This window comes from Apteryx mantelli, chromosome 8 (assembly GCF_036417845.1).
Source record: "Apteryx mantelli isolate bAptMan1 chromosome 8, bAptMan1.hap1, whole genome shotgun sequence".
In the NCBI taxonomy this organism is placed as follows: Eukaryota; Metazoa; Chordata; class Aves; order Apterygiformes; family Apterygidae; genus Apteryx; species Apteryx mantelli.
In genome coordinates, this window is record NC_089985.1 from 26,119,071 (window position 1) to 26,135,224 (window position 16,154).

Below are 16,154 nucleotides of genomic sequence, written 5' to 3' on the forward strand. Positions count from 1 at the left end.
GGCGGGGCGGGGCGGGGCCAGCCCGGCGGGGGCGGGGGCCGGAAGCGCTGTCGCGACCGGTTTTCCCCGGCGGCGGCGGCGGCGCCCGGTTTCCGCTATGGAGGGTCTGGGCCCGGGGGCTGCGGGGCGGCTGCTGACGGAGGACGAGATGGCGGAGGTGAAGAAGGAAGTAAGTGGTGGGCAGGGCTGGGAGGCCGGGGTGCCCCCGGGGTCGGAGCGGCGGTGGGGGCCCGGGCTGCGGGGAGCCGGAAGCGCCGTCGGAGCGGGGAGACGCCAACGGCCGCAGGGCCGCCAGCCGGCTGCGTGCGCGCGCCCCCGCCGCGGGGAGCTCCGGAGGGGGAGGGGGAGCGGGGGCGGTCACGTGCGGCTGTGGCGGCCGGGCAGCGCGGGCCGGGCCGGGCCGGGCCCCCGGCGCCTGCGAGCGGGGCGGGGGCAGCGCCCGCCGGGCCTCGGGAGCGCTTGGGGCTCCGGGAAGCGACGCGCGGAAGCCTGGCTGGGCCCCGGTATTTACTTGCACGGTCAGTTCTCCTTAGTTTTCATTTTTGTACTGCTTGGCGCTGTTTTGAGGCCGGAGTAGCAGGGGGCCCTGGGTACCGCGATGAGGGACAGGGTGGCAATGACGAGTAACTAATATAGTCGCCAAAAGTTATTTGCAAATGTGCTTCTCTTGGCGTTAACAAGACTGGCTCTTGTAGAGCATGGACGTTTGTATTTAATACCTATTTTTCTGAGGCTTTTCTGATGCATTCTTGACGTTTCCCTGTTTATTCACTGATGCTTGGAATCTGACAATTATTTCTAAATTAAAATCAAAAGAAAGAAGCTGTTGAAATCGTGATGGATCACAGCTGCAAACCCCCAGGAACACGAAGAGAGCATTGCTAATTAGGAGTTGTCTTTTAGTCTTGATGATACTCTGTTGGGGCAGATTTGGCCACACTGCTGCAAACATTTGCCAAGAGTTAAGTGTGCAGCTGAGGAACATCGGTGCAACAACTTAGTCATGAGAACTCTATTTTACTGCGAATTTTGTATGCTCTTACATTAGACAACAATCATGCAACCCGTGTGCTTTGTGAAAAATCACCACCAGTCACTAAAATTTAAGACAACTTACCCAGAAACCGAGAGGGAGGATACAAATATTCTGTGGGAAAAAAGAAAGTTCTTTTAGTTTTCATTCTAAGCAGAGATAGGATTCTATATTTTCTTTCTGGGAAACTGTCTTCCATCCTGGTTCAGTCTAAAACTAAACATTTGTTTGCTAGACTGTAAAACAAGCAATGCACTAACCAACTTCATGGTCTGAAAGGAACAGGTACTGTTTGTTTTTTGGGTTTTTTTTTGTTTTTTTTGTTTTTTTTTAAACATCCACCACAGTTTGTCATTTATTTCTTGACCATACATAACATCTGTTTACAATGTTTTATATTTGACTATTTTTGTCATATATGCTCCTTTAAAACATACAAACTTCTTCTATAGACTTTCTCTGTTTGATTTTTCTCCTCACATGTCTTTTAACGTTATCATCATTAGTTCGGTAAAGAATATTGAAATTTGGTTTCTTAAAAGCTTAATGTTTATGCAGTTTTCTTTACTTGCTTTGTCATAACTTTTTGAGGCATGTTTTTCAAGTTATTTCTTGCTTCTATAGAACCACAGGGTAATACTGCATTAGTTAACAGATAGTAGTTAAAAAAAGAAATTCAGGGGAGGAACTGCATAAGCCAGACCATATATGTAACATGATATGTAAGTTAATTGTGTAAGTGACTGAAGTCACATCTTCTTGTTTTTACAGAAGTGCACCTATGTCAAATCAGCCCTTAATCTTATAGGATCTCCTGTACTGATTGGAGAACCTGATGGAAACCTAATGTGTAGTAGAAAATAACATTAGTTTTATCATCAAAACACAATAAATCTGACTTTAGAGCTTCTCCTCTCAGATTTAAAATGTTGCAGCCTCATGATACAAAATGCTGGTTCAGTATAAGGTTTCTTAGCAGTTTCAAAGTTGTTCAAGTAACTTTGATTAACCTTGCAATGATGAGTTTTGGACCAAATGAGGCATTGGTCTGTCCTTTCGCTGTCAGCACAGTACTGGTATAATTTTACCAGTCACTGTGTGAGCATAAAATTGCAATTGTTTGTCCGTGCCTTGTCTAGATTAGATGATGGACAAGTTGGCTGCTTTATCAGGTACTATGCAGAACCAGCTTAACCATTGTGAAAGCATAGCTGCAATAAAAATTTAGTTCCAAATTAATGTCGGTCAAAATGTTCTTATAGATTACATGTGGAATAGGAGGGCAGACTGCCTCTAGTCATTTGATCTGCTGCTTTGGTAAAGGAAGAATGTAAATCTTGTATCCTAGGTAAAAATGTCAGGTTGTTAAATGTATTCTTGCATAGAATTTTGTGCATTTTATTTTTATTTTTTGTGTATTGACAAACAGTTATTGCTTGTCACTCTGATGGTTGTGTTGCATTGACGGCTAGCTAAAAAAAAAAAGTTTGGGATTCTGCCTGCATCATTGCTTATGTTCTCTTCTATGCATTTGTCTTAAAGCTGTGCAAAAGCAAAGATTCAGTTTTAAAGTTTTATTTCTTCTTGGCTGAAGATGTTATCTTTATCTGAAGCTGAAATTACAGTTGCATTGGGTTGAATGTATTAGGATAATTAAAACATGTTAAATTTTATGTTGAGGAGTAGAACACCCAAACAATTTCTGCTGTCTTTTGCTGGCACTGTGCAAATGCTATCAGGTTTTTTGGCATCTGAGATCAAGTATATTGATATTTAAAGAAATACTACTTTTTTTCCTCCTGTAAAAACTGTCTCTGCTTCTCCCTACCATTTTGTCACGTTAGTGAAGGCATAAGGCCACTGCCTACGTAGTTGTGAACATCTTACCATGTGACATCCCTGTTCTAATGCATATGCAGTGAATTGTGATGCAGCATTTCTGTTTTGCGAACAACCCTGTATATACTGTGTGACAGCATACCTCAGAAGGTTCGCTCACAAGAATGATCTAGCCTGGGTAAACTTCTCCTTGGGAGGATTTATAGAAATTGGAATTGTATGTTAAAGAGTTGTTGGGAGGCAATGAGTGGTACGACATGTTGATATAGAGAAAAATATATGTAGAGCTGCTGTTCTAATGTATTTACTCTTTCAGTCCCTTATAAACTGTTAACCTATAAGGACAGTGCAGAGGGGAATTCAGAATTGATGCACTTCATACACTGTAAGACTCATTACAGGAAGACGTTAGTCAAAACATCATCTTCTTTCTATAACAACTCTCTATATTCTTCTAATGTTGAAAATTTTATCAACTCTTAAGTTTCAGAGTTTGTTGACTGCTTCCTCCTGGTGGTAGGATGAGATTTGTATGAGAAATTAATAAATTTGTATTGCCTGCAAAGTTCCTAGGCATTGAAGCGTGGGCTTGTTGCAGTTAGACACTTAGGATTATTCCAGAGCACCTTAAATTGATATGAGTTGTAGTGTTGCCCTTTTCTGTTCTTACCATGTCTGTTATGCCAGCACTAGTGCCCATGTGACGGCACAGTAAACTGGATCAGGTAATTAATCTGGCTGGAAAAAAAACTGTCAAATCAGTTTCCTGAACTGAATCCTCTCATGCAGCAGTGCAAGCGAAAGAGTGGGAATACCTAGCTGTGATGCAGAGGGGACTGCACCTTTGCACTTAAACTAGGTTCGGCTACCATGGATCTGCACCCTTTTTTTTAATTTTAATGTTATAACCAATGTGATGATGATGGTCTACTGCCAAAAGCCTTTCTTTCTCCTCCTTTGTCCATGCTCTTTGGACCTTTTCATTAGCAACTGTGTGGCATCACATCCAGCATGACAGGATGTTTATTGATTGCTTAGTTTTTGTTGGATTCCCTGAGGGGGACTGCAAGAACAGATTTTTACTTTGCTGTACTTAGTCAACTAGGTGAGGAAGTACAGGAAGGCTTTTGTTTCTTCTTTAATTAAGAATTATTGGTGCTATCCCTAGCACAGTATGCTAGAGAGTATTTTGCTGCTTGTAGTAACCTGTCCTAAAGTGTCCATGTCTGTCTCTTTTTTTTTTTCCAGCTTTTTCTCCACTTCTGTTTACTGAACCAGTAAATTTCTATAAAGCAAAAAGTCATTTTTATCTTTTATTTTTTAAATGCTGCTTTCACTGAATCTAATCTCAAGAAGCAGCAGGGTACCTGAAAATTTTCTTTAGGAAAAAGTTTTAACTGTTTCTTTCCATCTCTTCACATCTCTTTTTAACTAGAGGTTTTTAAAAATCTTTTTTCTTTTTCTGAATCAAATGAGACAACTTTGTTATGTTGGGAAAAAATTATCTTCAGATAATTTTTGGCTAGTGTATATCTGACTTCTTGTGTATTTCCATACAGTGAAAAATGCTGGCAAGGAAAATTGCCAATTTTGTAGTACTATATGAAATAAGATGTATTTTTTCATGTAAAAAGATACCATTTGTGACTAATGAAAGAGGTAAGTAAATTCGATAATGGTCTAAAAATCATGGTGTTTTTTAGATAGGAGCACTGATAAAAATCTCTGCTAGTTAACATGGTGGCAGCTTTAAAAACTGTTTCATCAGCCTGTAGCAAAATCATATAGATTTCCAATATAGGCTTCTAATTAAATGGAAAGGTTGGCTAATTCTAGTTTGTTTTGTCTTCTAGGCTTTAGAAAGGATGCGTCCTTATTTGTGTGACAAAATTATAGCGGAGAGACACTTCGATTACCTACGTTCAAAGAAAATACTCACTAGAGAGGACACAGAAGAAATTTCTTCTCGATCTTCCAGTAGGAAAAAAACTGGAAAGTTGTTGGACTACTTAGCAGAAAACCCAAAGGGACTAGATGCTTTGATTGAATCTATCAGGCGAGAAAGAACACAAAACTTCCTGTTACAAAAGATAACTGATATAGTGTTGAAAGTCAAAAATGAAAAACTTGAAGCTCTCAAAGGTGAGAAGTTTATACTGGTATCTTTTGTGATAGAAATTTTTATTTTGAGGAACTGCAAAATTAAACTCCCACAATTCTTTAATAGGTGTTTCTTAGGGATTTTTTGCTTCTTCTAGTGTTTGGGACAACATTCTTGGAAACCTGCTTTGTAGGGCAAGCAAACATCACCAGTCTGGGTTTCAGATACCAGGGCATGTGTCCTGGCTTTGTCATCTTACTATTTGAACACATCATAAATAACAAATTATAAAAAAATACCATGAGTTATTACAATGGATAAGTCTGTTTCCACATTTCAGTTTTGCTTTCTATGAGATTCTAATGCAGAGCTCAAAATAGGTGGTTATCTTCCATCTTTCTTTTCTCTTGAAGCTATTTACTGCCGTGGCAGGATGCTCTGGTTTTGTTAAACTGTACATCTTAACAGAAGATAAGCCAGCAAATGCAAGCTGAGGGGAATTCTCATGAATGCCTTCAGTGCTAACACTTAAAATTAGACTTTGTGAATATGTACATGTGTTGCTTCATGCAGACAGGCAGGCTTTGTTGATACAGAAAACTTAAGTCATTATCTGTACTTCTATTTTAAGGCAGATAATGAAATTATAAGCCTTCTAAACAAAAAACCTTACTTCCCCTTCCACACATATCAAAAGAAAAATAAAAAAGGAAGAAGTGGGCTGAAATTTTCTCTAGCTTCAGGTATAACTGCCTTCAAATGCAGTCCACTCTGGATTAGAACCATGTAGCTGAAGCTTTTAAAAGTTTATTTGAAGAATACAGTGAGAAAAATCTATCAAAAGATAGGTCAAAGCTCAAAATTCCTAAAGCAAAATTAAATGCTAGTGCATCTGTGTCAGCTAGTCGCTGATATTCACTGGTATAGAGAAACTCATTCACATCAGTGGACTGGACAACATGTATGTTTCTACTAAGTTGTCATAAACATTGGGATATAACATGCAAGATAAAGAGGATAGTCTGCTAAGAATACTAGGGAGTGATCTTTGATAATGTCTTACGGCCAGAACGCAGGTTTATGAGTGCATCATATTGCAATTAAATCTAGTCTCTGTTTCTGTCTTAGGTCTAAGCTGCAGCACCTGTATGACCTCGTTGTATGGAGGAACAAATAATCTTTCTAGATCATATTCTGATGAGTCTAACTTTTTTGAAAAAACAAAAGACAAAGAATCTACCCAGATGCATCATCCAGAAGAAGATTATAGTACTGCTGTATTTGTGTCTGCTGTCTCTCTTCGTTCAATGAATTTACCAATTGCAGAGATGGGAAATACAGAGAATGCGGTTTTCTCAGGCCCCCTTCCAGGACCTGGAGATCCTGGTGCACCCCCTCTCCCGCCAGAACTCCAGTCAGAACAGCCAGAGCCTTGTACCAGTTCAAGTGACAATGTCTTTTTGCCTTTAAGGTCACGTTCTCTTCAATCACAGTGAACTTGAGTGACTTTGTTCATCCAAGGGGTACTGAAACTTTGTGTGATGTCTTATAAGGGTAAAAAATGTTTTCAAACTATTAATCTGCAAAATCAGAGAAATAACCCATGCTATTTACCAAAAAACCCAACTCCTGTAAAAACAGTATAACTGGGTGACTCAGGTGACTCTGTAGCTGCTTGATTTTATGTTCTTTAGGGAGCTTTTTTTTAAAAAAAAAAAAAAAAAGTGGTACACCAGCAACGGTTGCTTTTTTTTCAAACTAGCTTATTTAGGATTTCATATTTTAATGTTAGTTGCAGATATTTAAGCTGCAGTTATGGAACAGATTTTTTTTTTTTTCCTACAGTAACTTTTCCCTAATGTTTCTGTGACAAGTGGGTAGGAAAGATGCTTAGGAAAAGAACTTGAGTATTGAAAAATAACCTTCTGAACTTAAAGCTTAAACTCACTTCCTGAAAAGCTTAAACTCATTTGTCAAATTAAGTGTTTTATGAAGGATAAAGTCTGCCCTCCATGTAGGAGGTGAGGTGTGCAGCTCCCATTGCAAAAGCTGAATCTGACCAAATCTGTAGCTATGCTTATTTGTAAGAAGTCTTTTAGTTTTCTGAACTTTGTTCTTTGTCCTAGTAGTAATTTGAAAGGCACTCAGTGTTGCAGTGATTTGAGTTAGTAAATATGCTTCCACAAGTTTTAGCATATTATTCTTGTATATTATTTAGAGATTTCTGATTTGAGATGCACTTTAAATTTAAATTCACATTAATACTGGAAGAGAATGTAAACTGCTGTAACCACATCATGTGGACTGTAAGAAAATCTTACTGTATAATGCTATTAAGGAGCAAAGTGGGTATGCTTTGTCCCAGTAGATAAGTAGAGGAGGAGTCCTGTAGCAAGAAAGTATCCTTAACTGAAGGACTCCTGAAAATGTTGCACTTCAGATAGGCACTCTTCAAAGTGGGTAGACATGTTTACATTTCAAATTGTTTGGAGTCAAACACATTTTAAACTATTTCAACATGGGAAGGTTCTCATATTTCCTGACTTGGTATAACATGCTGTATTCCTCTCATACTCTCCTCTTAAGTTGTAATCTACTTTTTATGAAGCTGGCCTTAAATCATTTTAAAATTATTAGCCAAAGACACACTCTTACACAGAAATGTTTATAGGTAACTTTTGCATACTACATTTTAAAGTGATGTTTTCAGTATATCAAAAGTTAGGTTTGTATTTAAGGCTTTAAATTTGTCTCATACAGCACTATAGCCATTTTATTCCACTCAACTTCAAGCCAGATAATATTTCTAAACTGTGTTCTCCTTTTCTGGAGGCAGAGTCTCTGCAAGACCACAATATAGTATCTCAGTGTTTTTGTCATATTCATTCTGGTTTTGGAAGTAGATTCAAATAAACTGCAATGTTTAACTACAGTCCAACTTTAATATATGAATAGCTTACATTTGGTAAAAATGTGGGCTTCTGTATAGTGTTTATAAAATACTTGTTTTTCTTGTGTACATCTAAGGTGACAGACCATCAGGATGGTAAAAATGCCTCTAAACTGCTTTGGTTCAGAAGGCGCTCTGGGAGTTAGGTGCCTAAATACAAGCAAAAGTCTTGCTCTCTATCATGAAGGTTAAGGGTTTGTTAAATGCCTATCTCCTATAAACTTGAACTGTAGTTGCACATACTCAGGATATTTGGGGGGGAAAAAAAAAGAAAAAAAAATTATCACTAAATGTTCCTTCTATCACTGCAACTGCTTTAAGAGCTATGCTTGTATTCCCAAACCTATTTTACTACCTTGTTAGAAGCTTAAGTTTGGGTCCCTTCACTGCTGTCAGCCTTTGATTCCTTTCCAGCCAATGGACACATCAACTTCCCTTTTAAGTGTATTTTTAACTCAGTTTTAGAAAAGCATTCAGGAGTTTGCATGAGAGTCTGCTCGGTGTTTACTTGAGCTTCTTGGATCTTTACAAATGGAGGGAAGAGAGAGAGCAAGCTTGGCCCTAACTAAAAAAGTTCATCAGCTTAAGCCAAGCACTGTCTTACAGCTGTAAATCAAAAGGTGTAATGTGTGCTGCCTACCACACTGCACAGTGTGCAGCAGGCCTTCCTGTACAGGGATCACTCCTGCAGTGGAGCCTATTAACCTGAGATTTTAAATGAATGTATAATCTTACCAAATGTTTGTAACATGCATTTTTTTAATTTGTGAAATATTTTTGTCACAACTTTTGAAATAAAATTTTTTTTTTTTTTTGCATAATAGCCCGTTTTCAGGTCTGTCTCTAGCATTATTAAAATGCATAGGTTCTAAGAGCAGTTCAAGGTAGTAGTATCTGGGGGTGTGGTTTTGGGTCTGGGTGAGTTAGAGGCTTTTCTCTTTCTTTTAAGGAGGGCTGTCTTTGGAAAGACTGACTTAATGTGAAACACCTGTGCCTGCAGGACTGCATTCAAGAGCAGTGTGTAGGAGAATGCACATGTGAAATGAAGGCCTTGTCTGCTTTACTGCAATTTCTGTGGTTCATGACTAGTGTCGATAACCTGATTCTTTATTTTTTAAATGACTTGATACTTCAACTTCTTTAAGATGTGCCATGAAGTGTTGCTTCCATCCATGCATATATTAGCATCAGTCTTAATTTAAGATTTTTGAAAAGCAGGGGAGAAATGAAACCTTCAGGCGCTGAGGAGTGCAGCTCAAGAAAGGAGGGTACAGGATTCTCAAATATCGCAAGGGCCATGGAGGCTCACTTCAGTGTTTGTGTTTTCCTAGCACTTTGGGTGTAGGGTTTCTTTTAAAATAGATTATTATTTTATAGTATTGATGATGAGGGATCAGCTGGACACAGTTTAATATCTTTACAATCAATTAATAGATCATCTTATAACCAAAGCTTCTTAGCCCCTTTCCTGCATCCTTGATAGTATAGTGTAAGCGCTGGTAGGAAGTACTCCTAGCTGATTCAACAGCAGATGTTCGGGCCTAGTAAAAACATTTTCCAACACATTTGAAAAATCTACAAAAAGAATCTGCAAGAAGAAAATATACTAAACCTTAGGAACGATAGACTATGGGACTACGTAAGCTAGAGCTGGATATGCAATGCTTAAAGCTTAATCTACCCTAGGTTAGCTAATACTCTAATATTAAGGAAAACATCATTTATCTCTGCTCGGGCCTGCAGGTGTCAAAAAGAGAAAGGGAGATGGTCTCAGTTTCATGTCTTTTTTTCTTTTGGTCTGGCTATGGTCAATTGAAAATGGAAAAAGCAATAAATTACTGGTGTTGAGGACTTTTTTCCTGAAGTGAGAATTCAGCAAGGTCACTTTTTTCCATCTTGCTTTCCGCTGGGCTCCCGCCGCGGGGAGAAGCGGGTCTGGGTCTCCCGGCCGTCGCTGCAAGCGGTTTGCGGTAAGAAATGCCGGATTCGGGGCTCTGCCTCGGCCGTGCGCTCCCGGCTGCCGCCGCCGCCCGGGCGAGGTGCCGCAGCCGGTGCCGCGGGCCCGTTATCGCGGGGGGCGCCGGAGCCCCCGAGCGGCCGCGCGGCGCGGCCGGAACGCCGGGCGCGGGCGGCGGTTTCCGCGGGGGCGGTGTCGCGGCGGCCCGGCGCGGCGCGGCATGGCGGCGGAGGGGAAGGACCCGCTGGGCTACTTCGCGGCCTACGGCAGCGGCAGCTCCAGCTCCGACTCGGAGGGCGACGATGCCGGCGGCGGGGAGCGGCAGGCGGGGGCCGGCGGGGCGGCGGCGGGGGGCAGCCCGGGCCGCCGGCCGCGCCTGCCGCCGCCCGACGAGCTCTTCCGGCGGGTGTCGCAGCCGCCCGCCTTCCTCTACAACCCGCTCAACAAGCAGATCGACTGGGAGAGCCGCGTCCTCCGCGCCCCCGAGGAGGTGAGCTGCGCCGCGGCCCGGCCCCGGCCCCCGCGGCCCGCGGGCCCCCGCGGCCCCTCGCGGCGGGTCTGACGGGCGGCCGCGCTGCCCCCGCAGCCCCCCAAGGAGTTCAAGGCCTGGAAGAGCAGCGCGGTGCCGCCGCCGCCGCCGCTGTACAGCCCGCCCGAGAGGAGGCCGCCGCCGCCGCCCGCGCTCGACATGGCCATCAAGTGGTCCAACATGTACGAGGACAACGGCGACGACGCGCCGCGGCCGGGCGGGCGCGCCCGCTTCCTGCCCGACGACGAGCAGCAGCGGCTGGAGCCAGGTAACGGCGCGGGGCGCGGCGGGCTCGCTGCCGCCTGCCTGGCCCCGCTCCGCTCCGCCCCGCCCCGGGTGTCCGCGCGGCGCCGCCTGCCCGCCGCGGCTCGGCCCTGCGGAGCCCGCCCGGCCCCCGAACGGCGGATGGCTCCGCTCGTGCCGAGCGGGTGACCTGCAGCAAGGCCTCCGGGGGGAACAAGTAAACCCCTTCACCAGCCTGCTCTGAGGTGTTGCGCTTGCCTGTCAGCGCGCGTGGTGTGATTGCAAGGGGCTTAGCTGTGGCGATTACACCTCTGTTGAAGTTTGGGGCTTTTAAGGAGGCTTTTTTTTTCTGTTCACAGTTAAAATGTTCCAGATTTGTGAAAATTCCCTTGTATTGGATGCAGTTTTGTTTTGTTTTTTGTGATGCAGAATTTTATTTATTACTGGAGGGAGGAACAGCATCTTCACTCTATTATTGCAGAGCAACAAATACTTAACTATAAAGAGATGCAACCCACAGATAGTTTTATGTGTGGAACTGAGTGCCTGAACTTCACAGGAGGCTGTTTAAAACCACTAAGGTTTGAAAAGTTCAGTGCTTCGGGCTACGGTTTCCAGGAGGCGTTATTTCCTGCCACAAATAACACGTGACGCTCCTGTCTGGTCTGTCTCCCATTGCTGCTTCCCGACGCGGTCGTGGCAGGAGACAGCTGTGCTTTGCACAGACGTGTTTCGACGCTGCGGGCCTAAAAGGAGGAGTTGGTGGTAACAGGTTCTGTGAGCAGCTGGTGACTGGAACCTCTCCTGTCCGGGGTTCGGAGAAGGTCCATCGCCCTCTTCTACCTCCGCTGCTGCTCTGGTCAAAGCAGGAGCTGGCTGCGGTGATGGGAAGGCTTCCACGACCTCAGTGTGTGTATCCTGGTTTTCCTAGGGTGGATTGAGACTCCTCATGAATCTCTCTGCTCCACCTCCATTAGTATTAGCAGCAGCAGGGAAGGATTAAAGGGTCCGTAAAACTGCAGTTATTTAAAATAAACAGGTTCAGTCACGGTAGGGCTTGTTTAAAACATAATGTGGTATGAGAGCTTCTTGAACCAGTGCTGTCTTGACCCTAGACGTAGATGTATTTGAAGAGTAGGTCAGATTCTTTTTAAAATGGTTGCAAAGCTTTGGGGGGAATTAAGTAAACTGTGCAAGTGACAGATTAATGAAGAAGATGTTTACTATTCTTGCCACTTTTAATCATGGCACAAGCAGTAGTGATGATCTAGAAGATACAGAAATAAACATCTTGATAGGAGGAAGGAGTAATCTTTATGTTAATAGTTGCTGGAGAACAAGAATAGCCAATGACAAATGAGAACAAAAACAGAAATAAAAATTCTGGGCTTTCAGAACACGTGATAATGTTTTGGTTCACCAGTAAGGTTGCCAGCAAAGAAAGGTATTAACCTCTTACAAGAGGAGTGGTTTTTTGCTATCTTGACTTTTTTTTTCATTCTGGATGTTTCTTCCCTGGTGGCAGTTTTTTTGGCTTGCTCCATCTCTTTTGTATACTCTTCTTTTTTTTCCTTTTCTTTTCCTCTGCACTTTTTCTCTTCTCTTAGCCAACCTTCACCCAAAGACTAAGAAGATACTATTAATTGACCTTGACATTACTTCGTGCTTCTAAAATGACTTTTTCTAGCTTTTTATCTTACCTATATAAATACTAATTTTTTTGGAGCAGATACTGTATTCCTCCATTGTACAGGATACGTAGGCCTTTTCTTAGTTGTTCTCAATGGTCTATGGTACTTCAGATAATTATGCCTATTCTATTCATATATTTTCCACATTCCAAAAATGAGGATGTTGTCAGTTAATACTACTGCATCTGTTTCCAGGAGTCTCAGATGTGATTAAGTTTGTTGTTGTGGGATGAGGATGGTGGTTATGACAAAACTACTGATTTTACTGTCTTTGATTAATACTATTTTCTATTTAAAGATGATGAAAAAGATGATGAGCCAGCTTCTGCTAAGAGACGTAAACTAGACTCTGGGGAGCAGATAAAGAGGAAGAAGCTATGAGCAGGGCATGCTGCATTTGGCCAAAATGAGAATTTCAGTGAACTTGGATTCTGCTGCTGGAAGGGGAAACAAACACGTTTACCAACTTTCTCTCTCCTGTCGGGTAGGGAATTTTATTTCTGTAGTATGCTTGCTTTTTGGAAAGCACAAAATTAAATGGACAGTGTTGTGATAGAAACTGGTCTACTGAAAAAAACCTTAAACCTGTTTATTTAAAAAAGGTCTCTTGAAACATTGCGATGGATACTTGTGCTCATGCAGGTTATAGGGCTTTGTGGTATTTTCTTTATCAACAAACCTGGTAACTTGTGGTATGAGCTTTTCTTGGCTGACTTTTGCATTGTGTCAAACCTTTTATAAAGGAGCATATTATAAAGATTCTTTAAGTATTGTACTGTGATATGTTTGAATAATGCTGTTTTGAAATTTATGTAAAGACTGTAAATATGTCACTGGAATAAAATTACATTTGAAAACATTTGCAGTAGAACTATTGCATTGCATGCTTAATGAATTCTTTACTGTACGTATTTCAGTGATGCATTTCTAACGACTCGACAGATTCTACAACTACAAACTGAAAAAATGGACTTACAAATGGAGTTTAATATTTGATAATTAGTTTTGATGTTATGTGGTCTGCATCAGCGAAGCATGAGACTAAATGATACAAGAAGAATTGGAGCACTTACAGTATTCTTCCTAAAATTGAAAATAGCAGCAAAATATTTACTTGAAAAAAAAATTACAACAAAGCTGTGACACAGTCTTTACTGCCAAATTGTTTTTACTTCAGTAAAAATTTACTTAAGTACTTGGTCTTTTCTTGAAGTGTTATAGCCAGCATATGTTGCATTTATGATATGCTGTTGGGCTTTTGGGTCTGTATATGAAAAAATACCAGCAGAATTGGGGGAAGGGGGAGATATTTTGAAATGAAAGCTTTTGTTCCTTAGGAAATCCACTTTGACAACTAGACAACACACTTTTTTTATTCTCTTCCTGTCTTGGAGTAGCTTTCAGTTGGCAGAACAGATGCTTAACATAGAGCATTCTGTATGGATATATTCCAACATAATGTTAAAAAAAAAAAAGTAATTTTTTTATAAATTCTTTCAAACCTCAAAATAGAAAAATATATTCATCGTTAGTGAGTATATGAAGACAGCAACAAGTTTTGCAATTCTAGCCTTGACAGTGCAATAATGCTTCTCTTGTTCCTTCTGTACCTGCAGACTCTACAACCGCACCTTGCTGATTTCTCCCCTGTCAGGCCACTTCCATGATATATTCCCCACTTTCCTGTTCTGCTGGTTTGGAAAGCATTCAAACAACGGTAGTTGTACACAGCTAAGGGTGCCCCAAGCACAAGATCTCTTTCTTCTAGCACAAACCCAAATATCTAACACCTTCATCATAGCGAGCCCCAAGACTAGGGGGATGTCATAGGCAAAGCTGATGAAGTTCGGTGCCAAATCTGTTAACAGTCTCTTGAAATGTTCCTTCAGGTTAATGCCAGGACCAGAATAAGTGGCCCTCTAGGTTGCAGGGGGAAACCTCTCACTGCCTTAATAATGATCCTGCTTAGTTCCAGGTGGAATCAAGACCTCTTCATAGCAGTCATATTTCTCTGTTGCTGAAGCAGACGTTTTCCTAGGTGGAAAGCAGTGTGTAGATGACAATTTAAGAACTGTGGAGGGCTGCCTTTTTTTTGGTTGAGAGACTATAAATGCCCGTGCTTCAATTTTGTCTAGACTGCCAGAGTAAAATTCTCCCTGGTTCTAGTAATTGTGTATGATAGTAATGAGTAATGGTGTTCTCTTAAAGGACTAGCTGTCTCAGTGCATGCAGCCTAATAGCATCCTCTTCAGGAAGTGGGTTGTCGTCAGCTACTGGTGTAGCTCCTCTCTAGGTCCTGTTTGTTTGAGATCAAATGGTTCCTCTAAGCTTCGCCTAGAGGAAAAGGAAGAATGTTTTTCCCAGAGTGTTGAACGTGAAGTCTCTGAAGGAGAAGGCTCACTCCAGTCAATTTTTTCTGTATCTGTAGAACTAATATTGCTAGGGTGAGGGTGCTAATCTTCAGGGAACGTGGTAGAAGACAAAGACTGCTTATACTTCTTTGTCAACAGGAATGCATTTATACTGTAGCTAACAGAGAGCTGAGGGAAGGGAGCAATAGCAAGCTCCTCTTCCATTATGAAAATTGGATACTAGGTTGGTTTCTCAGGTATTTTGCTTTCGTCCAGTCAGCAAATTGCAGATCACCTAATGTCTAACAAGACGCTTTTGAGAAATCTGCCTCTACTACCAAGTATGGACAGAGCTTATTCCAGGTTTACATGGGATGAATGGTAAGGATTCTTGAAACTTGAGGGGCTCAACGTGGAGTGCAAGGTTCAATGGACTGTCTAATTCTCAAGTCTCGTAATAGTACGCCTGTTTGCTACTGAAGTGCTGCTTGAAGAGCTTTACAGCTGAAGGCTAGTGTCGGCAGCTCTGGAAATAGGATGCATTCCCACGATTGCCATGACCAGGGAGGCTTTTGTCCTTGTATTGTTTGCTCTGCTATTCTGTGTGGCAGCTCTGGAAGTTACCATGCTAATGACTCCTTTTGTTTTCAGATAATATGATATATGTGGTATCCAGTCATCTTGAAGTTAACACCATCTGATACTCAGTTTCCAAGGAGAAAAGTAGCATGTCTAATCTGAGAGAAGAATGATTAATTGTATTATTTACAGGTTGAGGAAAAGTGCATTGTAAGCAGCAATCGTGGCAGCTTCCCCATACAGGATAAATGGTGAAAGCAATTATGCTTCTTTTTTTAAATAAGGCATCTGAAACAACTGCAGGCTTTGTGAAAGCCTGTCTGAGGCTGAGTTGCTTTGCTGGATGGGTTTTGTTGCTGGATGTTTTTTTTGACAGAGCTGTTTCAGTGGGTAGGAGAAGATGATGAGAGAAATGCTAGTGGTGTGGCCCTGAGAGAAAGCAAAATGTTTCAAATAGCATCTGCATTTTTTTGTAAGTAAATGAGGTTGCATAAAAGAAATGTTTTGCTTGTGCCATCAGTGACTTCTAAATACAAACAGCTACAGAACTACCACTAGTGGAGAAGTGGTAAGGTCTCAAAGGGAAATTATGATATAAGAAAAGAATGAGAGGCATTTGGAGGTAAAAATCTGTGGGGCTAGAGCAGAGAATGCTTTTCTCATGTGTAGTTGCTAGGATTGCACTAGGCCTTGTAGTCTGAGAGGTCCTAGCACTCTTTGGCACTGCACAGTTATGGTGCAGCCTCTTCTCTGCCAGGAGACGTGTGCTGCTGAACGTGTAACTGCTCATCAGTTTGTCTCATCTAGCCTCAGCCCTCCAGCACTGAATTTGGTAAGTAGATAACCAGCAGCTGAACTGTCATGGATATGAAGCTTCTCCC

The 16,154-nt window shown here is 41.9% G+C and overlaps 2 protein-coding genes across 2 annotated transcripts; both read left to right on the forward strand.

The window, feature by feature from the left end:
- Window positions 1-70: 70 nt before the first annotated feature.
- On the forward strand, window positions 71-8,746 carry BCL10 (BCL10 immune signaling adaptor). Its single transcript, XM_067300983.1, has 3 exons — window positions 71-169; window positions 4,726-5,014; window positions 6,102-8,746. Exons 1-3 carry the CDS (start codon window positions 98-100, stop codon window positions 6,467-6,469), a joined length of 729 nt encoding a protein of 242 aa, XP_067157084.1. The 5' UTR covers window positions 71-97; the 3' UTR covers window positions 6,470-8,746.
- Window positions 8,747-10,087: 1,341 nt separating this feature from the next.
- Window positions 10,088-13,202, forward strand: C8H1orf52 (chromosome 8 C1orf52 homolog). The gene is made up of 3 exons (XM_067300984.1): window positions 10,088-10,370; window positions 10,467-10,677; window positions 12,642-13,202. The coding sequence occupies exons 1-3, from the start codon at window positions 10,101-10,103 to the stop codon at window positions 12,722-12,724; spliced, it is 564 nt and encodes a 187-aa protein (XP_067157085.1). The 5' UTR covers window positions 10,088-10,100; the 3' UTR covers window positions 12,725-13,202.
- Window positions 13,203-16,154: the final 2,952 nt, after the last annotated feature.